We start from the raw sequence: 20,365 nt of genomic DNA, 5'->3' as shown, positions 1-20,365 counted from the left end.
ACTTTGGGATGCTGACGTGGATGCGCCAATTTATTAATTTTGAGAAATTTAAATATTTTCATAATATATTTAATACCTGATCATATTTTCATAATATTTTCAATACCTTACCTATAATTACAAATAGCATAACAAAAAAAAAAAAAAATTCATTTATAGTCTCAAATGGGCATCAACAATCCAAAATGCCAATATATTAATCCAAAGTGCAATAATGCAATACAGCATAAATGTAGTGACAACAAAAACAACTATAGTATTGGATTCAAATGGAAATAGTGTAAAAAAGAGCATGCCTTGGGAAGAAGCTGCATTCATTTTTCTTGCATAACTTCTAGTTAGACTTTAAGTTGTAATCCTTCAATTACACATTCCGCCCAAATAGCTCGAACTTCGTTGATTTCAGCAGCCGTATATAATGATCTTTTATCAAACTACATTTTCAAAATAACAACAAGAGGTCAGGAAAGATTATATCAATAATAATACATACAAACCAAATATATAACTGAAAAAGGGAAGATTATTGGCAATCTTATTGTATAACTATTAGAAACCTGGTAGAAACTAGCTAATTTCATTTTTATTTTATGGTAGAAACCTGTATGAAAGAAATCACATTTTTTAACGGTACCTATGAGATAGACTAGCACTCAAATATACCTGGTAGTGCACTGAAGTGCAGAATATGTGCCTAAGTGCAGCTTAATATATATATATACACACATATACACTTACATGTGAATCAACAACAGTGTAAAAGTCACGTCCAGTTATAAGGTCATGCATGAATCTCAGTACATAAAAGCCACATTCAAAGTCGACGGTTGTCTTGGACACTAAAATGAAAGCAAAAAATATGTTAAAAAACTTGCAAACATATTACAAGAGTGGGAGAAAGTTAATTTGTAATGAAGGAAGTTGATGCTGACATGTGGCATTTATGAACAGGTGTGTCATCAAGTATGATAGATTTGGTGGTTAAAAAAGCATTATCGTTTGTAATATGAAGTGGAAAACTACATATAATGGTAAGTGTAATGCTCATTATGACTTTTCACTAACACCTAGTAATATATATATTATAAGAGGTTTTCCAGATAGCAATTCTTGTCATGACATTTTCTAAAGTAAAGAAAAACAGTTATATAATTAGCTGTGTGATATACTGCATTAAGCTCTAACTTTCATAAAGATTCAGCCTTTAACGTGACTAAATAAAGGCTTACGATTGAACTGTTGCTATTTTTTCCGTAAAGCTAGAGGTATATTTCAATAGCATATTGCAATACTAATGTATAATATGTATCAGATTCATCATTATGACTTTCTCATGGACATTCCAAACAGAATCAGCCTTTTAAATTGTTATCCCTCAAGTCATTTCAATAGCTACTGGAGCTTAACAATAAAGCCGGACTTAAGTTGAGAAATCCTAACTTAAAAGCCTATCATCAGCCAACTCACCTTTCCGTCAAACAATGATGCATCGTACAGCCTCTCCGAGCAAAGATTGTACACTTTATACTTCCCCTGTACGTGTCAAAAGCAAGTTAAGGATGCAGCAATGTACAGAACAAATTCTTTACAGATTTGGCACAAAAAATATTATTTAAGTTAACCATGTTGACACAAATGATAAACAATGGAATTTTGTGATCCGATTTCACATTCTCTAAAATTTTCTAGTAGATTGAACCAGCTAATTCACTAAGCAAGTACAAGAGAAGTTTGACAGTTCAGTATTTCCTTAGACATTCGGACACAGAGATGACATGTGCAAAACTATAGGCAACATATCATCTGTGATGAATTAATTCTTAAGCAAGGCTGGTGTATGGGGGCTCATAGACCATAAATAAATAAATTATGATGGGAAAAAGAAAAGGGTGATTATGATTGAAAGACTAAACATGAAATATATCATCAGCAATAATCACAAGAAACCTTTGAACAAAAAAGACTGATTAGTAAGATATAAAAAGCACACCCCATTTCACAGGCATCTTGAAAGTCATATGTTTTCCATTAATATGATATCAACAAAAAGGAACTATTACCATATGATGAGTTTAAAAAAATTTAACGACTTCTTCCATTTCACAGGGATCTTGAAAGACATATGTTTTTCATTAATATGATAACAACAAAAAGGAGCTATTACCTTGTGATGAGTTTCAAAAAATTTAATGACTTCTTCCATGTGATTTCTGTAAAACCCCTGCACAGCACATTTCAATTTTATATATTACAAAAGGGTAAAAAACTAAACATACAAAAGGAGAAGAAGGATCTTTTCATGCTAACCTCAACATATCCAAAAAACCCAGAACTCATATTCCCAGCAGGGAAGCCCATAGCAATAATTTCAAAAGTCGCATATAATATATTACATGTATATACATACATACGAAGTTGGTAATTTTTTTTTACAAATGTGCAACTACTGAGGATATATAATAAAATGGAAAAGGAGACAGACTTGACATCACCATCATTGATTTGTATTTAGTTTTTATACAAAATAATAGTGCTTTGATAAGTAATTCACGATCATGCAACACTAATTGGAAATATATATAGCTAGATAGTCAATAGACTTTTTTCTATATGTGAATCATTAATGTATTCAAGATACAAACCAGTAAAGTGGCTAATAGCAAGAAAAAAAATGTAACTATAGCCATACCTGATATACCGTCTTTTGTTCTGAGAAACAGCCTTCACTGTACTCTTCGAAGAGTCAACTATTCTCTTTGTAATGGTTCCAAATAAACCAGGTTGTACATCTGCTGATGACCCATCTGAAACCTCGGTTGGAGAAGGAGCTTTCGGAGACAAACAGAGTCCTAACCCACTTGTTCTTTTAAAAGAAACTCGGGTCTTTTATTGAGAAAATCGTCTTAGCCGAAGAAAGAACATTACAGACCCGACAATCTCCAAAAGAAAACTGTCCCCTACGCAGAGGGTTAAAGAACAAAATAATAAAAGAGGAACATGGACAAAATAATAAAAGCGATACTCAAATGAGTCAACTATATGCGAAAGAACTTTAATCAGTCCACATTAAACAATTTGGCACCAAGTCTGAAATTAGTGGGCACACATATACGACCACATAAGATAAAAGAAAAAGCCAGAAACAAAGACTGATTCATCACAGAGTCAAATACAGAAGATTAAAAAAAAAAAACCAGCCAGGAACCGTAAAGTATAGATATATACTAACCGCTAGAATCAGCAAATGTCGGCCAAAGAGAAATAGTGTATGCACGTACTCGACGAACAATGGGAAGGACTGAAAAAAATCGTGAAGGACGGGGGCATAGTGAAGGCAGAGAACGTGGAAAACTGTTTCAGAACAAAAAAAATTAGGTTTCCCATTTTTTCTCTATTTTCTGAAAGACTAATAATAAAAAAAATTGAATATATATATGAGATCTAAAGGAAACTAATTACGTTAATAAAAAAAATGGAACGTCCTACAAAACCATCTTCAGAGAAAAAAAAGGAAACTGACTTTTTTTTTTTTTTTTTTTTTTAAATAAAAAAAGGAAACTGACTTACGTAGGTATATTAATAACACGTCCGAATTGTAATCTTCTATTTAAATCGTTTTCATCAGAGTAAATAAAATAAAAGGTGATCAACTTCAAATGCATCAGAAGAATAAGTTTACCTCTTTACTCTTCTATTACGTTTGCTCAATCAAACCTAGTTACTCCTGCCCTGGTTTCTTAAACAGAGATTGGAAAATGGATTTGCAGGTCTGTGAATATTTTTGTTGAAGACATAAGGGTATGATTGAATAAAAAAAAAGTGTCAAATTGGCAGGGGATAAAAATACAATTCTGTTTTTTAGGAAACAAACCTCTTAGTCTATAAGAAACGCTGTTTTTTGTCTTAGACATTTTGTCGAGCACCTAGAGGATTCCATCGGATCACCATCCCGACCGCCCAATCCTGACAGGAAATTGCCTCGCCTGGATCACCATCGGATGGTCATTAATTTGCTGCACAAAAAAAAAAAACAAGTAATACAGATCACACAGGGCATACATAGAAGAAATAGCAGAGTCTGCACCGAGGGCCCCTGGTTCCGCCGCAGTCAAGACATATTGACCCCAAAGAGCCTCAGCCGCTTGGCAGTGGCCTTGGGAAGATGGTGCTGCGGCGGCACGGGCACGGAATCGAAGACGACGGCCTAGGGGGGGAAGGTAAAAGACGTGGCCCGGGTGAGGAGTCGGGGGGGCGTAGGCGTGCCTGTAGGGGTGGTGGTGGTAGGGAGAAGGCGGTAGCGAGTATGGTGGGGGAGGGGGGCGGAGGAGGGGGGCCCTACCTGCCGGAGAAGGGGGCCCCACCTGCCGGAGAAGGGGAAGAGGGGGAGGGGGGGGGGGGGGGGGGGGGACGGCGGCGGCAGTCGATGAAGAGGTGGTTGTCAGGGAGGGAGCGTTGGAAGGAGACGACGTCGCCGGCGTCGAGCTTCTTGTCCTTGACGAAGCGGGACCAGCCTTTGGTCAAGACGTATCTCTGGGAGCTGTTCCAGTAGGAGTAGCGGAAGCGAGTCCAAAGGGAAGTGCTTCTCCGCGTACTGCTTCGGTATCACCAGCCTGTTCAGCTTCCCCACATCGCTTGCGTCACCACCTTGTCGAACATGTGCTCTCTCTCCGACGGCGCTTTCGTCACCAGCTTCAGCTACATCTCCAATTCCATCTCCTAGCCTCAAATTTGGGTTTTTTTGGGGGGGGATTAGGTCAAATCTTTCTTTCTTTCTTATTCTTCTTTCTTTTCAAGGGCGTGAGGGTCATGAAGGGCGAATTGGTGGTGGACAATAAAATCCTCGGCTTCGTCTTGTTCTCGATTGGAGCGAGAAATTGACGTTCGTGGTGATGGGGATTCATCGGCGTTCATCGTGATGAGTGAGAGATTGGAGGAGAATTGTTTTTTTTGTTACAACGACATGATATGATGTGTGTTTAAGAAAAACTGTCGTTTTTAAAAGTAAAGCTACATATATTACGAAACAGCTTTTAGAATGGATACAATTGCTATGAATCAAAGCTTTGCTTTTACTAATTTTGACCTTGTGTTTATATGTAACAGCTTACTGATATCATGTGGAATTATTTTTCATTGCCACATGAGATTTATTTGTCTACGTGGAAAGTACAAATAAATTAAAAAATAATATATAAAAATAATTTTAAAATTATTTCTATATATATTACAAGACGTTTATTGAATGACTTAAATGATATGATTTAATTTATTAAGTCATTTAATAAATAACTTCAAATAAATTATTAAGTCATTCTTTAAACCTCTTTAAAATATATACGCATTTCAAGTCATTTTTTAAATGACTCAAAATATTTTTTATATATCTTTTGAAGACATTATTTTATTGACTTCAAAAGTTTATTTGAGACGTTTTTTAAATGACTTGAAAATCCAAACAGAAATTTAGATTATTAAAGTCGTGCATTTTAGAGAACGTCTTAAATTCCATGTCTTCTAATGTGCTTTATGTAGTAGTGTTGGTTTCATTAGAAGTGAGTTTGACAGCTGTTTTTACTTTACTTCTCTTGATGATAATCCTGTTTATATTCTGTTGTATGTTGATGATATGCTCTTGATTAGCAAGTCTGTTGCCAAGATTGATAAGCTAAAATGTGATTTAAACTCTGTGTTTGACATGAAAGATCTTGGCCATGCTAGAAAAATTCTAGGAATGATTATTGCTAGAAATAGAGATAAATGTTTTCTGAAATTGCATCAAAAACCTTATCTTGAAAAACTTGTTTCAAAGTTTGGTAGCTTGCAATGTAAACCTGTTTGTATGCCTCTTGCACCTCATTTTCTTCTTAGTAAGTCCCAGTGTCCTGTTTCTAGGTATGAGATTGTGAAAATGCAAGATGTACCTTATGCAAATGCCATTGGTTCTCTTATGTATGCTATGATTAGTACTAGGCCTGACTTATGTTTTGCTATATCTCTGCTTAGTAGATTTATGTCTAATCCTGGTATTGATCATTGGAATGCTTTGAAATGGGTGATTGCTTATGTTAGCAGTACTATTGATGTTGGTTTGTGCTATGCTAAAAGATCTCCTGGTTTTGACTTAGCTGGTTTTGTAGATGCTGATTATGGTGGTGACAGAGATTGTAGAAAATCAACTACTGCTTTCTGTTTTACGTTAGGCAGGAATTGTGTTTCTTGGAAGTCTAACCTACAATCTATTGTTGCTTTATCTACTACAGAATCTGAATATATTGCTATCTGTGATGCCTTTAAAGAGGCTGTGTGGTTACAAGGCTTATTGAAAGAAGCCAAGCTTATTGGTGAGAATGCTGTGGTGTATTCAGATAGCCAAAGTGCGATTCATTTGAGCAAGAACCCAGTGTACCATGAAAGAACTAAGCATATAGATGTTAAGTTCCATTTCATCAGGGACTTAATATCAAATGGTGTTGTGAAATTGTTGAAGATCAATATTGAAGATAATCCTTCTGACATGGGTACTAAGATTGTTACTAACACTAAGTTTAAGCACTGCTTAGACTTATTGTTTGTTGAGTAATTTGTTATGCAGGTACTGAGCTATGAAGTGGTAGAAGATGCCAGTCTGTACTGAAGGTCTCGATGAGTTGAAGCTTGCTGTGCTTCAGGTGGAGTTTGTTGGATTTGGAAGCCCAGCAATCTTTGTTCGCCGAAGCCCAATTGGTAGGCCCAACAAGCAGATCGAGTTGGACGTCGGGTGAAGTTGGTGCTCTGTCGTTTGAACTATACGACATTGAAGTATCACGCACTCGGAACCACACGATCAGGCTTCATCCTACGGTCTCACCGGATCTCAGCTTTTGTGCTATATAAAGAGCTCAGAAAACCCTTGTACGATTCATTACATTCATTTTGTGTTGCCTAGGGTTTTCTCTTCTTCTCTTTTCTCTCTGAGTGTTTGTATTCTGAGCGATCTTCTTGATCGTGTTTCCTTGTGAGAAGCTGGTAAAAGAATCTTTAGTGAGAGAGTGTATTGTACTGTGAGAACGAGATTTGTGAGGCTGAGGGTGTAATCGACGACAAGATAGTACAGACTGAGCGCCTCCCACGGAGCTCAACGTGCACGTAGATCTTTCTGATCGAAGCAAGGGAAAATTGGTTGTGTCTTTTACTTTCTGCAATTTCTTTTGTGTTTGTCTTGTGTCTGATCTTTGTTAAAGCCAAATATCGCGTTTGATTGCATAGAAATTAGGACAAAATTACAACAATGGTAAAGACCGAAAAAGTATCACGCTTCACGTGAGGTTCCAATGGGAACTATATATTATTATTACTCACCAAAAAAATATTTGTTAATGAATCATGCATGTGCATGAGAGGAGATGAGGAGCCTAAAGTAATTGAATATAAAATCGAATATTCTCTCTTCTCTTCTTATGAGTTTGGGTCGGGGATACAAATACAATTAACAAATACAAAAAAGAAAAATAAAAGGGATATTAACAAAGTAGAAAAAGTAGACAGCCACGTGGATAAAGGACCCCCCACGTGTGTGGAGAGTTGACGTGGCGACAGCCATCACGAATGCTATCATATTCGCTGTCTCTGTTGGATTCTCTTTTGAATTGATTTGTTTATTATTATTTTGCTTTATTAAGATTTTAACATCTGCCCATCTGCCTAATCTTCTGGAGTTCTGGACAATGTTTTATTATTTGTTTATGGAAAATTTCTCAAAAGGTTTTGACGTTTTTGATTTGATGTGATATACATCTTGTCTGTTAGCATTTCACAAATATTCGTCTAATGATCAATTATTAAAAAATAAATAAAAATAGGAGTATCGTCTATTTAATTTTTTTTTTAATTATTGTAGCTATGATTTTTTAGTGTAAATTTACCCTATTGTAAATATTTATTTTTGTTTATTTGGTCTGAGTTTGACTGACAAAATTGACTAATTTTTAACTAGCATATATAGCTAGCTTGTTTCTAAAACCGTTATACTAAAATCATTTTTTTTAAATAAATAAAGAAAATTGTTTTTACTTAAAAATTAACACATATTATAAAAAAATTAAAAAAATTCATATAAGAAACAAATTTCTTAAATGTCCATAATTATGTGATTCTTTTAGAATAAATTACACATATTAAGACAAATCAATTTATTATCATACGGTTAAAGACATCGTCGTCTCATGTACATTCTTCAAAAGTATGCCCTCAATCTCCATAGCTCCTACATTATTGTTGAATACATTTTTTTTGTTTTGTGTAATCATTTTATTTTTATTATTTTTTCTGCTTTCGTTATATGTAATAACTTAGTTCATTAGCAAAATTTTATAAAAAATTTGATTGTAGCACTTAAAATGACACAAACCTCTCTAAAACTCTACACACATCAACAATTATGTTAAGAACAAAAAATGCTTAAGCTCAATGTATATTCAAATCTCCTTATAAAAGTTGAAGAGTGGATCTTAAACACAATTACAACTACAACATGAAAAAAAAAACTCCTTATTTTCTATTTTACATATTTCGATATCAACACAAAGAAAAAAAAACAAGCATGAGATTCAAATATAGATAATGTAAGTAAAACCACTATGATCAAAGATGCGAATATACGAAAATCAGGTCTAACTTTGAATTATTGAAAAATAAAAAACAAGAAAAACATTAAAAAAAACAATTAAATATAAATCCTTTGTTTAAAACGGGTTCAATTGACTATGATTCGCACGACGGATATGATATCGGAGTGGTGAAAATGACGTCAACTTTGATCTTCAATCGAACACTACAAAGTGTAAAGAACATATAGCAAACGACGAATTCGACATAAGCGGTAAATAAACAGAGAAGAAAGAATACATATCCCATATCGAGAGCCATCCGTTGGGCCCATAGCATAAAACATAATATGTGTTAAAAAAATGAGCATTGTAGATTTGTAACCAAAATTAAATTATAAAATTGAGATATAGCCAACATTTGCAAACGTTTAGGAAAATAGCCAATGACAATTATATTTGACTTAAATATCCTTATATTAAACATGAAATAATTAACAAAAAAAATTAAATAATTCAAAAAATCGACAATTAATGATAATTAATGTATCAATGGTGAACTCTGGTGCAATTCTACAGTAGTAGATAAGATAATTCATCCAACATAATGGGTCTATTTTTGAAGCTCTCCTCGCTACGAATTCGTAAGATTTGGAATCACTCAATTTCGAGTTCGTATGAGGAAGATATGGATTTTTGATGTTTTGATAAGGAAAAAAAAACTGTATGAGAAAGTGACGAATCACTGTAGCACAAAAAAAAGCTGAAAAGACTATGGAAAATTTGGTCGATTTATTCAAGTGTCACTCATCTGTTTGACTATTTTTTAATAAGTTTTCAAAGGTTAACTATATTTCAAAACGTGATATTTAGGATGACTTAGTAAGTTAAAAATTTATTAAAAAAAAGCAACGACTATGATTGTAAATGTTTTTTTTTTAAATTTATTTATTTTTTATTTTTATATTAGAACGACACATACTTAGAACATTCTAAAAGCCTTCCAGTCCACAAAACTTTAGCAACAACTATTTTTAATTAGAGAAGCTCTGAAAGTAATGGAAATGAATCTTTATTTACATTTTTTCAGTATTTAAGGAATAAAACTTTAGAATTTATCTGATTATATATATTTCATATTTTTATATGAGTTGCTCAAATTATGTTTGAAACTACGATATATCATTTTCAAACTCTAAAAACTACATTCTCAAGCTCAAATAAATCATTGTATATATTTAAAGTGGTTAAAAATTATATGATTTTTTTTAAATATGCCCTCTCTTATCTTTTTCTTTACACACTACTTATAAAATTAGAATATTTTTTTTATTATATAAAATTGCTCCCTAATTATGAATTTTATCTCCGCCGCTGGCCACTGACCGCGAGGAGTTGGAAGAAAATAAGCAACAAACAATTCAATTTTTAATAATAAACAAAAACGAAATAATCCAAACTAAATGGGTTGGAAAATACTTAATTTAAGTAAACAGCCCCAAAACAAAAGTTTCAAAGAAAAATCATAATAAATTAAGACTTTTCCTTTCCCTCATTTGCCTCCCACTCGTATATATATAAACAACTTGTATTCATAAAAAAAAATCTCTGTTTTCTTTTCACGGCTTTCTCATCTGAAACTTCTCTCAGATCCTACACTTGAATGTAAATACCCTCTCTTTCATGCGTATATACGTGAATGTATACATACATATTACATATACACAGACAACGATCGCATGCAAAAGTGGCTTTTGTTAATTTTTTTTTTTATATTCTACTCCCATCTCTTCATAATTGTTTAAGGCTAAAATTCAAATATCTGTTTGTTTTGTTGATTTACAGATCTTCATTTGAGAGAGAGAGAGAGAGAGAAATGTCGAAAGCCGGAGCAATGGATCTCGCGTCAGGCCTCGGCGGAAAGATCGAGAAGACCGAAGTTCTCTCCGCCGTTGAACAGTAAATCCTCTCTCTGAAACCTTTCTTCTTGCGATTCCTATTTCACAATCTGCGAAATTCCGAGTCATTGCCAGTTTTTGAAGTTGCGATTGCTTGTTCACACCAACAAAGCCAGATATTGGGGTTAATTACGAAAATCAAGGCCTAAGTCAAACTAATTTCACTAATCAAGTTTCGTTTCTATCTCAGCCTCTTAATTTGTGTGGTTTAATCAGTAATAGTTAAGTCAGTGAAGCTAATAGAGTTACCGAGTTTGGCTCTTCTAATCATGCATGAAGATTCAAAATCAACAGTAATCAGTCATTAACACTCTTGTCAATTTTTGGAGGAAATTTGTAATGTTTAGAGGAATCTGATATGTGGTGTCACGGCATTTGATGTTGGATTGTATGTGTATATATTATATATTATATATATATATGTTTTATTATGTGTCTTGTATATAAACAATGAATGCTTCTACACTGTGTGATGTGGATCTTATTGTACAGTCTGAGAATTAAAGACAAATAAAACAAGACTTTTTTTCTTTGAGACCACAAAATATACAGAGAAATAAATAAAGAGTGAGAATTTGGTCCCTTGTCAGAGTTTTCAACTAGTTGGCCATCCCTCAAAAGCTGTACATGCAAAGTTGTAAAAGCTATGACTTTTTTACTTCCAGGATCCAGATCTGGCCTGAATTTTTCCAGGCCTTACAATTTTCTTCATGGGTTAATTATAGATCCAAGTTCTTTATTATTATTATTAATATTTCCTAAAGTAGTATTAGGTTGGTTGTATCTTGGCAACATTAATAATGCTAAGAGTTGAAAATTATGTGCCTATGTAGAGTAGCTTTGCCGGCTCTTTTATGCAGAATTAGGCGAAGCATGGTATTTAATTAAATAAGCATCATTAATATGTTTGTATGGGGTGGTCAATTTTGTGTGATGTATTGAAAAAGATTGGAGCTTGATCAGAATTTTAAATGGGATTTGACCACATCTTATTTTGATTTTTTATTTCCTAAGTAAGTAATTTCTTACTACCATAAACTGACTCATGGTTGTTATAAGCTACCTGACATTTTTTTATGTTGGGTCAGATATGAGAAGTATCATGTCTGTTACGGAGGTGAAGAGGAGGAGCGAAAAGCCAATTACACAGACATGGTAAGCCATTAGCTTTCGCAACAAGTAAAAAAGAAGTAAAAAGGACCGATAGATTGACTAGCTCCGTCAAGCATTCAAAAGAAGATGGGTTAATTAACTGATACAGATCTCAAATTATCACGCTCCTATGATGAGTAATAATACTTGGATCGAGGTAAAGGGTATGCATAGTAGTAACGTTGCTAATTCCCGTTTAATTTCCAGGTCAACAAATACTATGATCTTGTTACCAGCTTCTATGAATTTGGCTGGGGAGAGTCCTTCCATTTTGCCCACAGGTATTGATTTTTTTTTTTTAATTTTTTTTTATTCAGCCATACATTAAATATAAGCTGTAACGATTTCTTTGTGCAGATGGAAAGGAGAGACTCTGAAAGAGAGCATTAAGCGGCACGAACATTTTCTCGCCTTACAACTAGCACTGAAGCCTGGACAGAAGGTTTGTTCCCTTTGGCACAGAACGCTCAAATATTGAAGAAGAAGAAGAATAAGAAGAAAGGTTTACCTTGTGTTGTGGTTCTCGTAAATTAACCTTTTGCGCGTTTGTTAGGTGTTAGATGTGGGGTGTGGAATTGGGGGTCCGCTAAGAGAAATCGCCCGATTCAGGTGAACACATTATCTTCTATTTATTTTAGTTATTTCAGTTTAAGTTCAAGCTCCTGAAGTTATACGTGTTCTTTCGTTTTTTGCAGCTCAGCTTCAGTTACGGGGTTGAACAACAATGAGTATCAGATATCAAGAGGAAAGGTGTGTTCTGTTTTTCAATGTAGACTATTACTTTTTTTTTTTTTTTTTTCTAGAAATATGATTATCAATGTGCTCAGTTTATAAGTTTCAAAAGTGGTTCGATTTACAAGCGTCAATTTTCTCTCGCAGGAATTGAACAAAGTTGCAGGGGTGGACAAGACCTGTGGCTTTGTCAAGGTTGGTGATATTCGCTTTTCGATTTCAATATATTCTGTGAAGACGTCTTTGAGATTTTTTTTAAGACTAAAAGGGATATGCTCAATTTTGCAGGCCGACTTCATGAAAATGCCGTTTCCCGAGAATTCGTTCGACGCAGTGTATGCCATCGAAGCTACTTGCCACGCACCCGATGCAGTATTTTTCTTGTTCTCTTTCTCTTAACAATGCTTTCTATTCAATTTTTTTATGAGTTTATTTACTTTTGTTTCTTCACGTGGTCAGTACGGATGCTACAAAGAGATCTTCAGAGTTTTGAAGCCCGGTCAGTATTTCGCTGCATATGAGTGGTGCATGACTGACGCGTTCGACCCCAATAACCAAGAACATCAAAAGATCAAAGTAAGAATCGTTCGATGCTCATTGTTCATCTTTTTTTTCCTTTTCTTTCTCAATTTATCTAATTTATTTAAGAATTGGATTCGATGTGTATAGGCAGAGGTTGAGATCGGAGATGGCCTCCCAGACATCAGGTTGACAGGGAAATGCCTCGAAGCTCTAAAGCAAGCAGGGTTTGAGGTAAATAACGAACATCATATTCGAGGCTGAATATTATCTCCTCTCATCTCTTTGATCTCTCTGATAATTTTCTTTTGAGCTTCGTGTGTAAAGGTGATTTGGGAGAAAGATCTCGCAGCAGACTCGCCTGTTCCTTGGTACCTACCTTTGGACAAAAGCCACTTCTCTCTCACTAGCTTCCGTCTAACTGCCGTTGGTCGTTTCATCACCAAAAACATGGTACGTTCCGTCTCAAAATTCACTCTTCTTACCTAGTATGCACTGGATTAGCTCTAGATAAAGGTTAAAAATTTCGGTTAATATATGTTATAACCATTATCCGAAATTTTCATCAAGTTTTTATACCTATTAAAAGGGCTTTTAATTTTTTTTTTCCTGCTAATTTTGGGCAATTGAATTGAATTTTAATAAAATCTGTTAAAAATAAAAATAAATCATTACATTTCCTTTTTTGGTTTTTAAAGGTGAAAGTCCTCGAAACAATCGGGCTAGCTCCAAAGGGAAGCCAGAGAGTTCAAAACTTTTTAGAGCAAGCCGCGGAAGGGCTCGTAGAAGGTGGAAAGTAAGTGGTCATCTTCCATGTTGAACCTCATACGAACAAACCAACGCATAAACAATCATCCTTACGTTTTTGCTTCGAACTGTTTTTATTGCTTTCAGGAAAGAGATCTTCACGCCGATGTACTTCTTCTTGGCCCGGAAGCCACTTTAGAGAGTTGAGATTCGACCGTTGGTGGACGAGTGTGTGTGTGTGCGCTTAGGATTATGTTTCGAAGAAAACGAGTCTGGTTTAAGGGTGTTTAATGTAATAATAGGTTTTACTAGTCTCGGTCTTTGTTGAAAGCTTTATCTATTGATGAGTGTTTATTTAGTTTTGATATCTGCTTGCCAAACAATGTTCAACCTTATGCTTCACAAAACAACATTGGTCGTCAATGTATCAAGCATTTGCCAATTTTCATCTTCTAATAGAGACGTGTCCTTTTTTGGGTCATACGCACAACCCCAAGTTGCTTTGGGTTCAGCAGAGTAAGTTTGCTTACCGTTCAACTTTGTCAATTGTGTAAAAAAAATAAAAATAAATAAAGAGCAAATTACATTAATACATCATTCTTAATACAAAAATCTAGGTAACTAGTCAGTTCAGATGTCTGAGATTACTAAATAGTTAACGTTTGGTAAATAGCCATGACGTGACATTGCTAATTTGCCTTTTCGTTGCAATAAAATGATGAGATATTTACATAAATTTAAATGTGTAAATACGTGGATATGGTTATTTACCGAATATTTACTAAACGTTGGCTAAATAGTAATTTCGAAGTGTAAACGTGATTATATATATTTAATGGACTCTTCTTAGTATATCATTTGAAGATGTTGATTTTTTAAATATCACAAACATTTCATTTTTACGGGATTTTTTCTTGCTCTTGTTAATTTTATTTCACGTTTTTTTTTACTGTTTATAATAGTTTCATTACTTTTGTCTGAAAATTAAAAAAAGTTTTGTCTGATAACCTTTTATATTGTTATCAGGCTCATTATCAGAAGACAGCCACCTCATCATAAATAAGAGAAACATGCATATTTGACAATTTGACAATGAGTCATATAAAAGGTTAATTATATATTCCATATAACCATTATCTAACTGAATCAGACAAAGAAACCCATTGTTGCAGCCTAATGTCACCACAATTCCCAAATCAAGTCCAAAAAGCTCTGCGTTTTTTTTCCCAATTAGGTCCCCCCCTATATTTTAACTATTTTTTTGTTGCCAAAGTTCACTAAAGTCATTCTCACCTTTTCAATTATCAAAGTAGTAGTTTTCTTGATTGAAAGTAACATCCAATACAAAAAAAAAAAAATGGTTTACAGCAAAATAGCAAAGCAACTATTTCGTGGGTGAAATTGATGTGCTCAAATTGTGGAATATAAAATGACATTCCACAACAGTGAGAGGGAGAGACTGTAAATGCTTGTATTATTCTTTCTAAGTTGATTCTATGTGATATTTAAAAATAAAGGTAAAAATGACTATTTATGTGTTAGGAGGACCACTCTGCTATCTATATTTAAGATTTATTCGAATCATTAACTTTGTTACACATTATAATAATTATTTAATTATTTGTTCATTATCTTTAAAATTTGGAACTATTATTCAGAGAATATAATATATCACTCCAACTATTATTTACAGCGCCGTCCTTCAATAGAATTCGCACCGTCGCACTAGGGAAACGACCTCAACTAATAGCAATTTTCATAATTTGGATCAAAATAATATCAATTATATTATTGGACATTATTGGTGACTGTAAACATAAAAGTATACAATTGTAAAAAATTATAGACTTAAATTGTAGACTTACAAGTCTACAATTAACAACAATTGTAGATATATAAGTCTACAGTTACCAGTAAAAGTGTCCAAAAACATAATTACTAATATTTTGGTCAAAATTATTAAAATTGCTACTAGTTGAGGCCATTTTCCATCGCACTATGACTCTTTTTTTTATTGGGAAATGGTCGGATCTACTACTCATTTCAATGATTTGGATCAAAATATAGAGTTTATTGTTTTGGACACTTTTAGTGGTTGCTTAAGTGAGCAAGTACATATTTTCCATTGACTTTTTTGTTTAAAACACCCCCATTAAAGAATAGTGTCAGTTAATATTTCAAAACCTAAATGAAACCCATTTTCATCTCCTTGGTTCGCTCTCTCTCCTCTCTCTAAAACCCTCACCCACGTCGCCGAAATCGCCGGAAACCCTCACCCACGTCGCTGAAATCGCTAGGTTTGTTGCTAATCTCTCCTAAATATCTCAGGTTCGTTGCTAATCTTCATTATTCATTCAAGTCTCTACAAATCACCTTTTTATAAACCCTAAATCGCAGAAAATGACGGTAAAAAAACGCGCGCCAGTTCGGAAGAGTCCGATGACGACGAAGAAAGGTCCGACGCCGCTGAAGAAAAGCCTTTCTCCAGCGAAGAAGTCTCTCGCCAAGAAGCCAACAATGTCTCGTCGAGTGAAGAAACCAAAACCAGTCATTGAATCGCCGGCGTCAAATTTCAGATAAGATATCGCCATTTGAACTCCGAAAATGAAAAGCAACTGTAAATGAGGTACATTTTTTCACTTTGAGCATTTTGGGTAACTTTTTGATGGCATGCAAAGCTGAGTTTGGGTTATTATTTATGTGATTGTAGAATTCTTTGATCTACATTTTCTGTGTTTTGAAGACTTAATAGCTTATAATTTCTGTAATTGTAGACATTTATAGCTATAGTCACTAGAATTGTAGATGTTTATGTCTACAATTTCACACCATTTTGTTGTTTAGACTTTTTTTCGACATCTACAATTTCTGGAATTGTAGACTTTTATGTCTACAATTCTTGTGAATGTAACCATTTATATGAACTGTAGACATAAATGGCTACAGTCACAAGAATTGTAGACATAAAAGTCTACAATTCCAGAAATTGTAGACTGTTTTTTGTATGAGGACTATTTGTATAAATATAATTCTGGTGATATGAGGATTGTTTGTGTAGAGTTTCATGTTTTTTTCTTGACATATGCAGGGATTTGTGAGATTTGTCCCCGAAGAAGAGATTGTGGACCATAATTTCAGCTTCTTCGGCGCATTGGACAAGTTTGAGGAGACCATGGCCATGTCTCCTGAGGAGAAGGAGCTGTTTAGCGCGTCATGTTTCGGCCAATTCCTTGATCATCCAAAAATCACCAAATCATCTAAGATTATTAATCGCCTAATGATGAGGGTGGGTGATTTTGATGGGGTCGATTCAGATGACGCGCTCTACATAGTGATTGGTAGGGAACCAAGAGCTTTTACAGCAAAGCAGTTCGTTGAGATTGCTGGTCTTCGCTACATTGATGATTACAATCACTGTGATTATTCAACCGATGTGGACGGTAGTTTGTACAAGGAAATCTTCCTTGGAGGCGTTGTGAAGAATCGCAGGATGTTGACATCGATGCTCAATAAAAGCAAGTCTTGGGAGAACACTCAAAAGCGAGTGAAGTTGTTACTGCTTCACTTTCTCACAAACATTCTCCTCACCGCTCCAGCTCACACCCCGATCCAAAACATGTCTTGGGCAGTGCTTGTGGAGGACTTGGATCAATTCAACAACCATCAATTGGGGATCGTGGCTTGGAATGTCTTCCACGGACATGCGCGGAAGTATGTTCTGAAGATGGCCTCCAAGGTCGAGTCAAAGCAGAAAATCAACTTCTCGGGTTTTGTCTACCCGCTTCAAGTATGGGCCTATGAGTGCCTACCTTTGCTGACTAGTCTGAAGCTTTGTCAAAAAGTCTCAGAAATCACCCTACCACTTATGCGGCGGTGGAAAACTAATGCTCATGTCTTGGAGTCAACATTGAAGGATCTATGCACTTGTGCTTCACAACCTCTCCCACTACTTCGGATGTGGTTTGAGGATGATATCCTTGTCTTTCATTTATAGGAAAAATATGTTCACTCTCAAACCTGAATAAGAAAATTCAGAATTGAGAATTACTTTCGATTTATATGTATAATTGTAATAAAAACTGTCATAAACTGTAGATTTATAAGTCTACAATTAACATCAATTATAGATATAGACGTCTACAGTTGGAGTAACTGTGTACTTATAATATCTATAATTGTTGTCAATTATAGACTTGCAAGTCTATAATTTATGTCAACTGTAGACTTGCATGTCTACAGTTGTTGTAGTTTGTAGACATGTAAACTAACAATTATTGTATTATGAAAAACTAATAATTATCTTTTAATCCTAAAAAATTCTAATTGCTCGAACACTCCATTTACAATGCTCTCCCGGACAAACTACATGGAGATATTCTTTAGACGAATACTTTGTCCGAAACGTACAATGTTTGTTTATGGCATGCAAACTCATGAGTATAATTCAATTACAATTGTTTTTGCAAGACCAATTTGCTAGCGTATAATCTATGAAGCTGGAGTGTCACATGGGAATTGATATCCAGCACTTGCTCATCGCTACTTGGATGAGGAAGAGGAGGAGCGGAATGGGAAAGTAGAGGAGGAGGAAGAGCGGAATGAGGGGACTCTCTACGTGGAGGAGGCGGAGTAGGAGGAGTCTATCTATGTGGTTGAGGAGAGGACTCTCCACATGGAGGATGAAACTCTCTATGTTCTTGCGTTGGCTCGTAGAAAGTATTCATGTCATCCAGTCCTTGTGTTGGCTCAATCGTGTTAGGAGTTTATCTAAATTCTGGAGAAGCTAGGCTCTCCATTGCTGCCTCATGCCCTTCCCGCGGCTCTTCAGATATTTTCAAAATCATATGAAATCTTCCAACGTCAGGAATCATTTTCCTCAAATACAAATAAGCTTTCAATTGACCGTTATCTTTAATCTCAACAGGTTTACATGCACCATCAATCAAGTACTTCAAAACGATTCTGTGAGTTGATGGGGAAAAGCCAAGCTCCGCGAACAACATCTGCATCAGACTAGGGTAGTTCACCGAAGACGACACCATAATACCCAAATTTCCTCCTCGACGTATACTGTGGGTCCGATCCATGTACCACGGTGCTTCAGAAATATATATATTTATGACATTCCTGCATAGGCAAAACACATATCTGATTTTGTTATTATCTTGTATGAATAAAAATTAAATGTCTACAATAAGAATATTTGTAAATATGTATATCTACAATTATACCAATTGTAGATATATATATATATATATATATATATATATATATATATATATATATATATGTCTACAATGATTGTAATTGTAGACATATAGGTCTACACCTTCAGCTGTTGTAGACTAATACGTCTACAACAACTGAAGTTGTAGAGTTATATGTCTAGAACAACTGAAGTTGTAGACCTATATGTCTACAATTACAATAACTGTAGACATATATATATATCTACAATTGGTTGGAAATTTATTTCCCTTTTTTCAACTCTTGGTCGTCCAACACAATAGCATGGTGCTATAAATTTGTTTCCTTTTTTTTTTTCCTTTTGGCAAGTATCTTCATACATCAATGCACAAAATAATTTCCTCTATTCTTTGATGATGGCCATGGTTTTGAGCATCTAGAACAAGCTTCTAGATGTTTCTTTTTTTGTTCATGACAATACAAGAAAAGCCCTTGTAGAATTTTCACATAAAATTCCATAAAATGAAATTCAATCCTCAAGGCTCAATTCTCAATGTTGGCCGTGTGGATCAATCACATTGTCATCATATAACAATGTCCAAAATCTTATTTTGACAATTATACCATCTTATGTTCTTATGGACAAAATTACCCTTTAGACAATTTTCGTAAAATTCGTTTAGTCCAACACTTGAACTTGTTTTGACTTTTAGCTACTAGTTTAACAAATCCTACTCTAATGACTTGTGGTAGTGACCTCATGAATCCAAATGAACAAAGCTTGAGCTAGCATGCTTGGACACAAAAGTTCACAAACATTTTCCAAGTTCTAGCTTAATGTCAACTGACTCCACTAAACAATTGACAATGAAAATTTCTCGGTTCAAATGAATATATTTTCTACTAAAAAATTATACTTAATTGTGATGAGTGGATATATTAAATATTATCTATGTTTACCCTTCATGAATATCATCAACTAGATGAGATTTATAAAATTACCATTTTACCCTTCTAGTTGTTATTTCCTCAACTCATTTGTCACTTGTGAATAAGTTAGAAACAATGTATTAACGAGGAGCTAACAAGTCACACTGATTCATCCAAAAAAGTCATGACTCAATTTGGACACTGGCCAGTTCATTTATTCACATACCAAAGAACAAAGCATGAGGTGATATACATTGCATTTCAGCAATCTTGTACATGAATTTCGTATCTATGAGATCTTCACAAAGTTGTTCATGACATTTTCATAACTTAGTACTTCATCAATAGGTCTTGTCTATATCTCATAGTGAATCTAGAACTCTGACTTTCTCAAATGAGAGTATGTAAGCTATGAAATGACATGTGTCATTTCAGGATTGAGATAAGCATGATGCAATTTATACATACTGACTTTGAGACAAAATAGGTTAAATGGTTTGTTCTTATACTGTCTCTAGAAGTGCACTGGTCAATTCAGTATCTTCAGAAGATACCTAG

At 34.5% G+C, this 20,365-nt stretch overlaps 1 protein-coding gene, 1 long non-coding RNA gene and 1 pseudogene across 2 annotated transcripts; 2 read left to right on the top strand and 1 right to left on the bottom strand.

Annotated features, from left to right (window-relative positions):
• Positions 1 to 1,467: 1,467 nt before the first annotated feature.
• Positions 1,468 to 2,364, bottom strand: LOC149382833 (uncharacterized). The gene is made up of 3 exons (XR_016301699.1): positions 2,308 to 2,364; positions 2,165 to 2,221; positions 1,468 to 1,533 (listed from the first exon to the last, which is right to left on the bottom strand). It is a non-coding gene; the product is annotated as an uncharacterized LOC149382833 (long non-coding RNA).
• A 3,544-nt stretch (positions 2,365 to 5,908) lies between these two features.
• On the top strand, positions 5,909 to 6,606 carry LOC149382832 (secreted RxLR effector protein 161 pseudogene; annotated as a pseudogene).
• A 3,503-nt stretch (positions 6,607 to 10,109) lies between these two features.
• SMT1 (sterol methyltransferase 1) lies at positions 10,110 to 14,171 on the top strand. Its single transcript, XM_089628812.1, has 14 exons — positions 10,110 to 10,247; positions 10,428 to 10,541; positions 11,629 to 11,695; positions 11,900 to 11,973; positions 12,050 to 12,134; positions 12,246 to 12,301; positions 12,388 to 12,442; positions 12,572 to 12,619; positions 12,713 to 12,796; positions 12,884 to 13,000; positions 13,094 to 13,177; positions 13,271 to 13,396; positions 13,642 to 13,739; positions 13,838 to 14,171. The coding sequence occupies exons 2-14, from the start codon at positions 10,459 to 10,461 to the stop codon at positions 13,887 to 13,889; spliced, it is 1,029 nt and encodes a 342-aa protein (XP_089484938.1). The 5' UTR covers positions 10,110 to 10,247; positions 10,428 to 10,458; the 3' UTR covers positions 13,890 to 14,171.
• Positions 14,172 to 20,365: the final 6,194 nt, after the last annotated feature.

Source organism: Urtica dioica, chromosome 10, assembly GCF_054948205.1.
Source record: "Urtica dioica subsp. dioica isolate 48M chromosome 10, U.dioica_male_clone48M_v1_H2, whole genome shotgun sequence".
Taxonomy (NCBI): domain Eukaryota; kingdom Viridiplantae; phylum Streptophyta; class Magnoliopsida; order Rosales; family Urticaceae; genus Urtica; species Urtica dioica.
The sequence above is the reverse complement of the archived record's forward strand: the minus strand, read 5'-3'. Positions and strand labels throughout refer to the sequence as shown.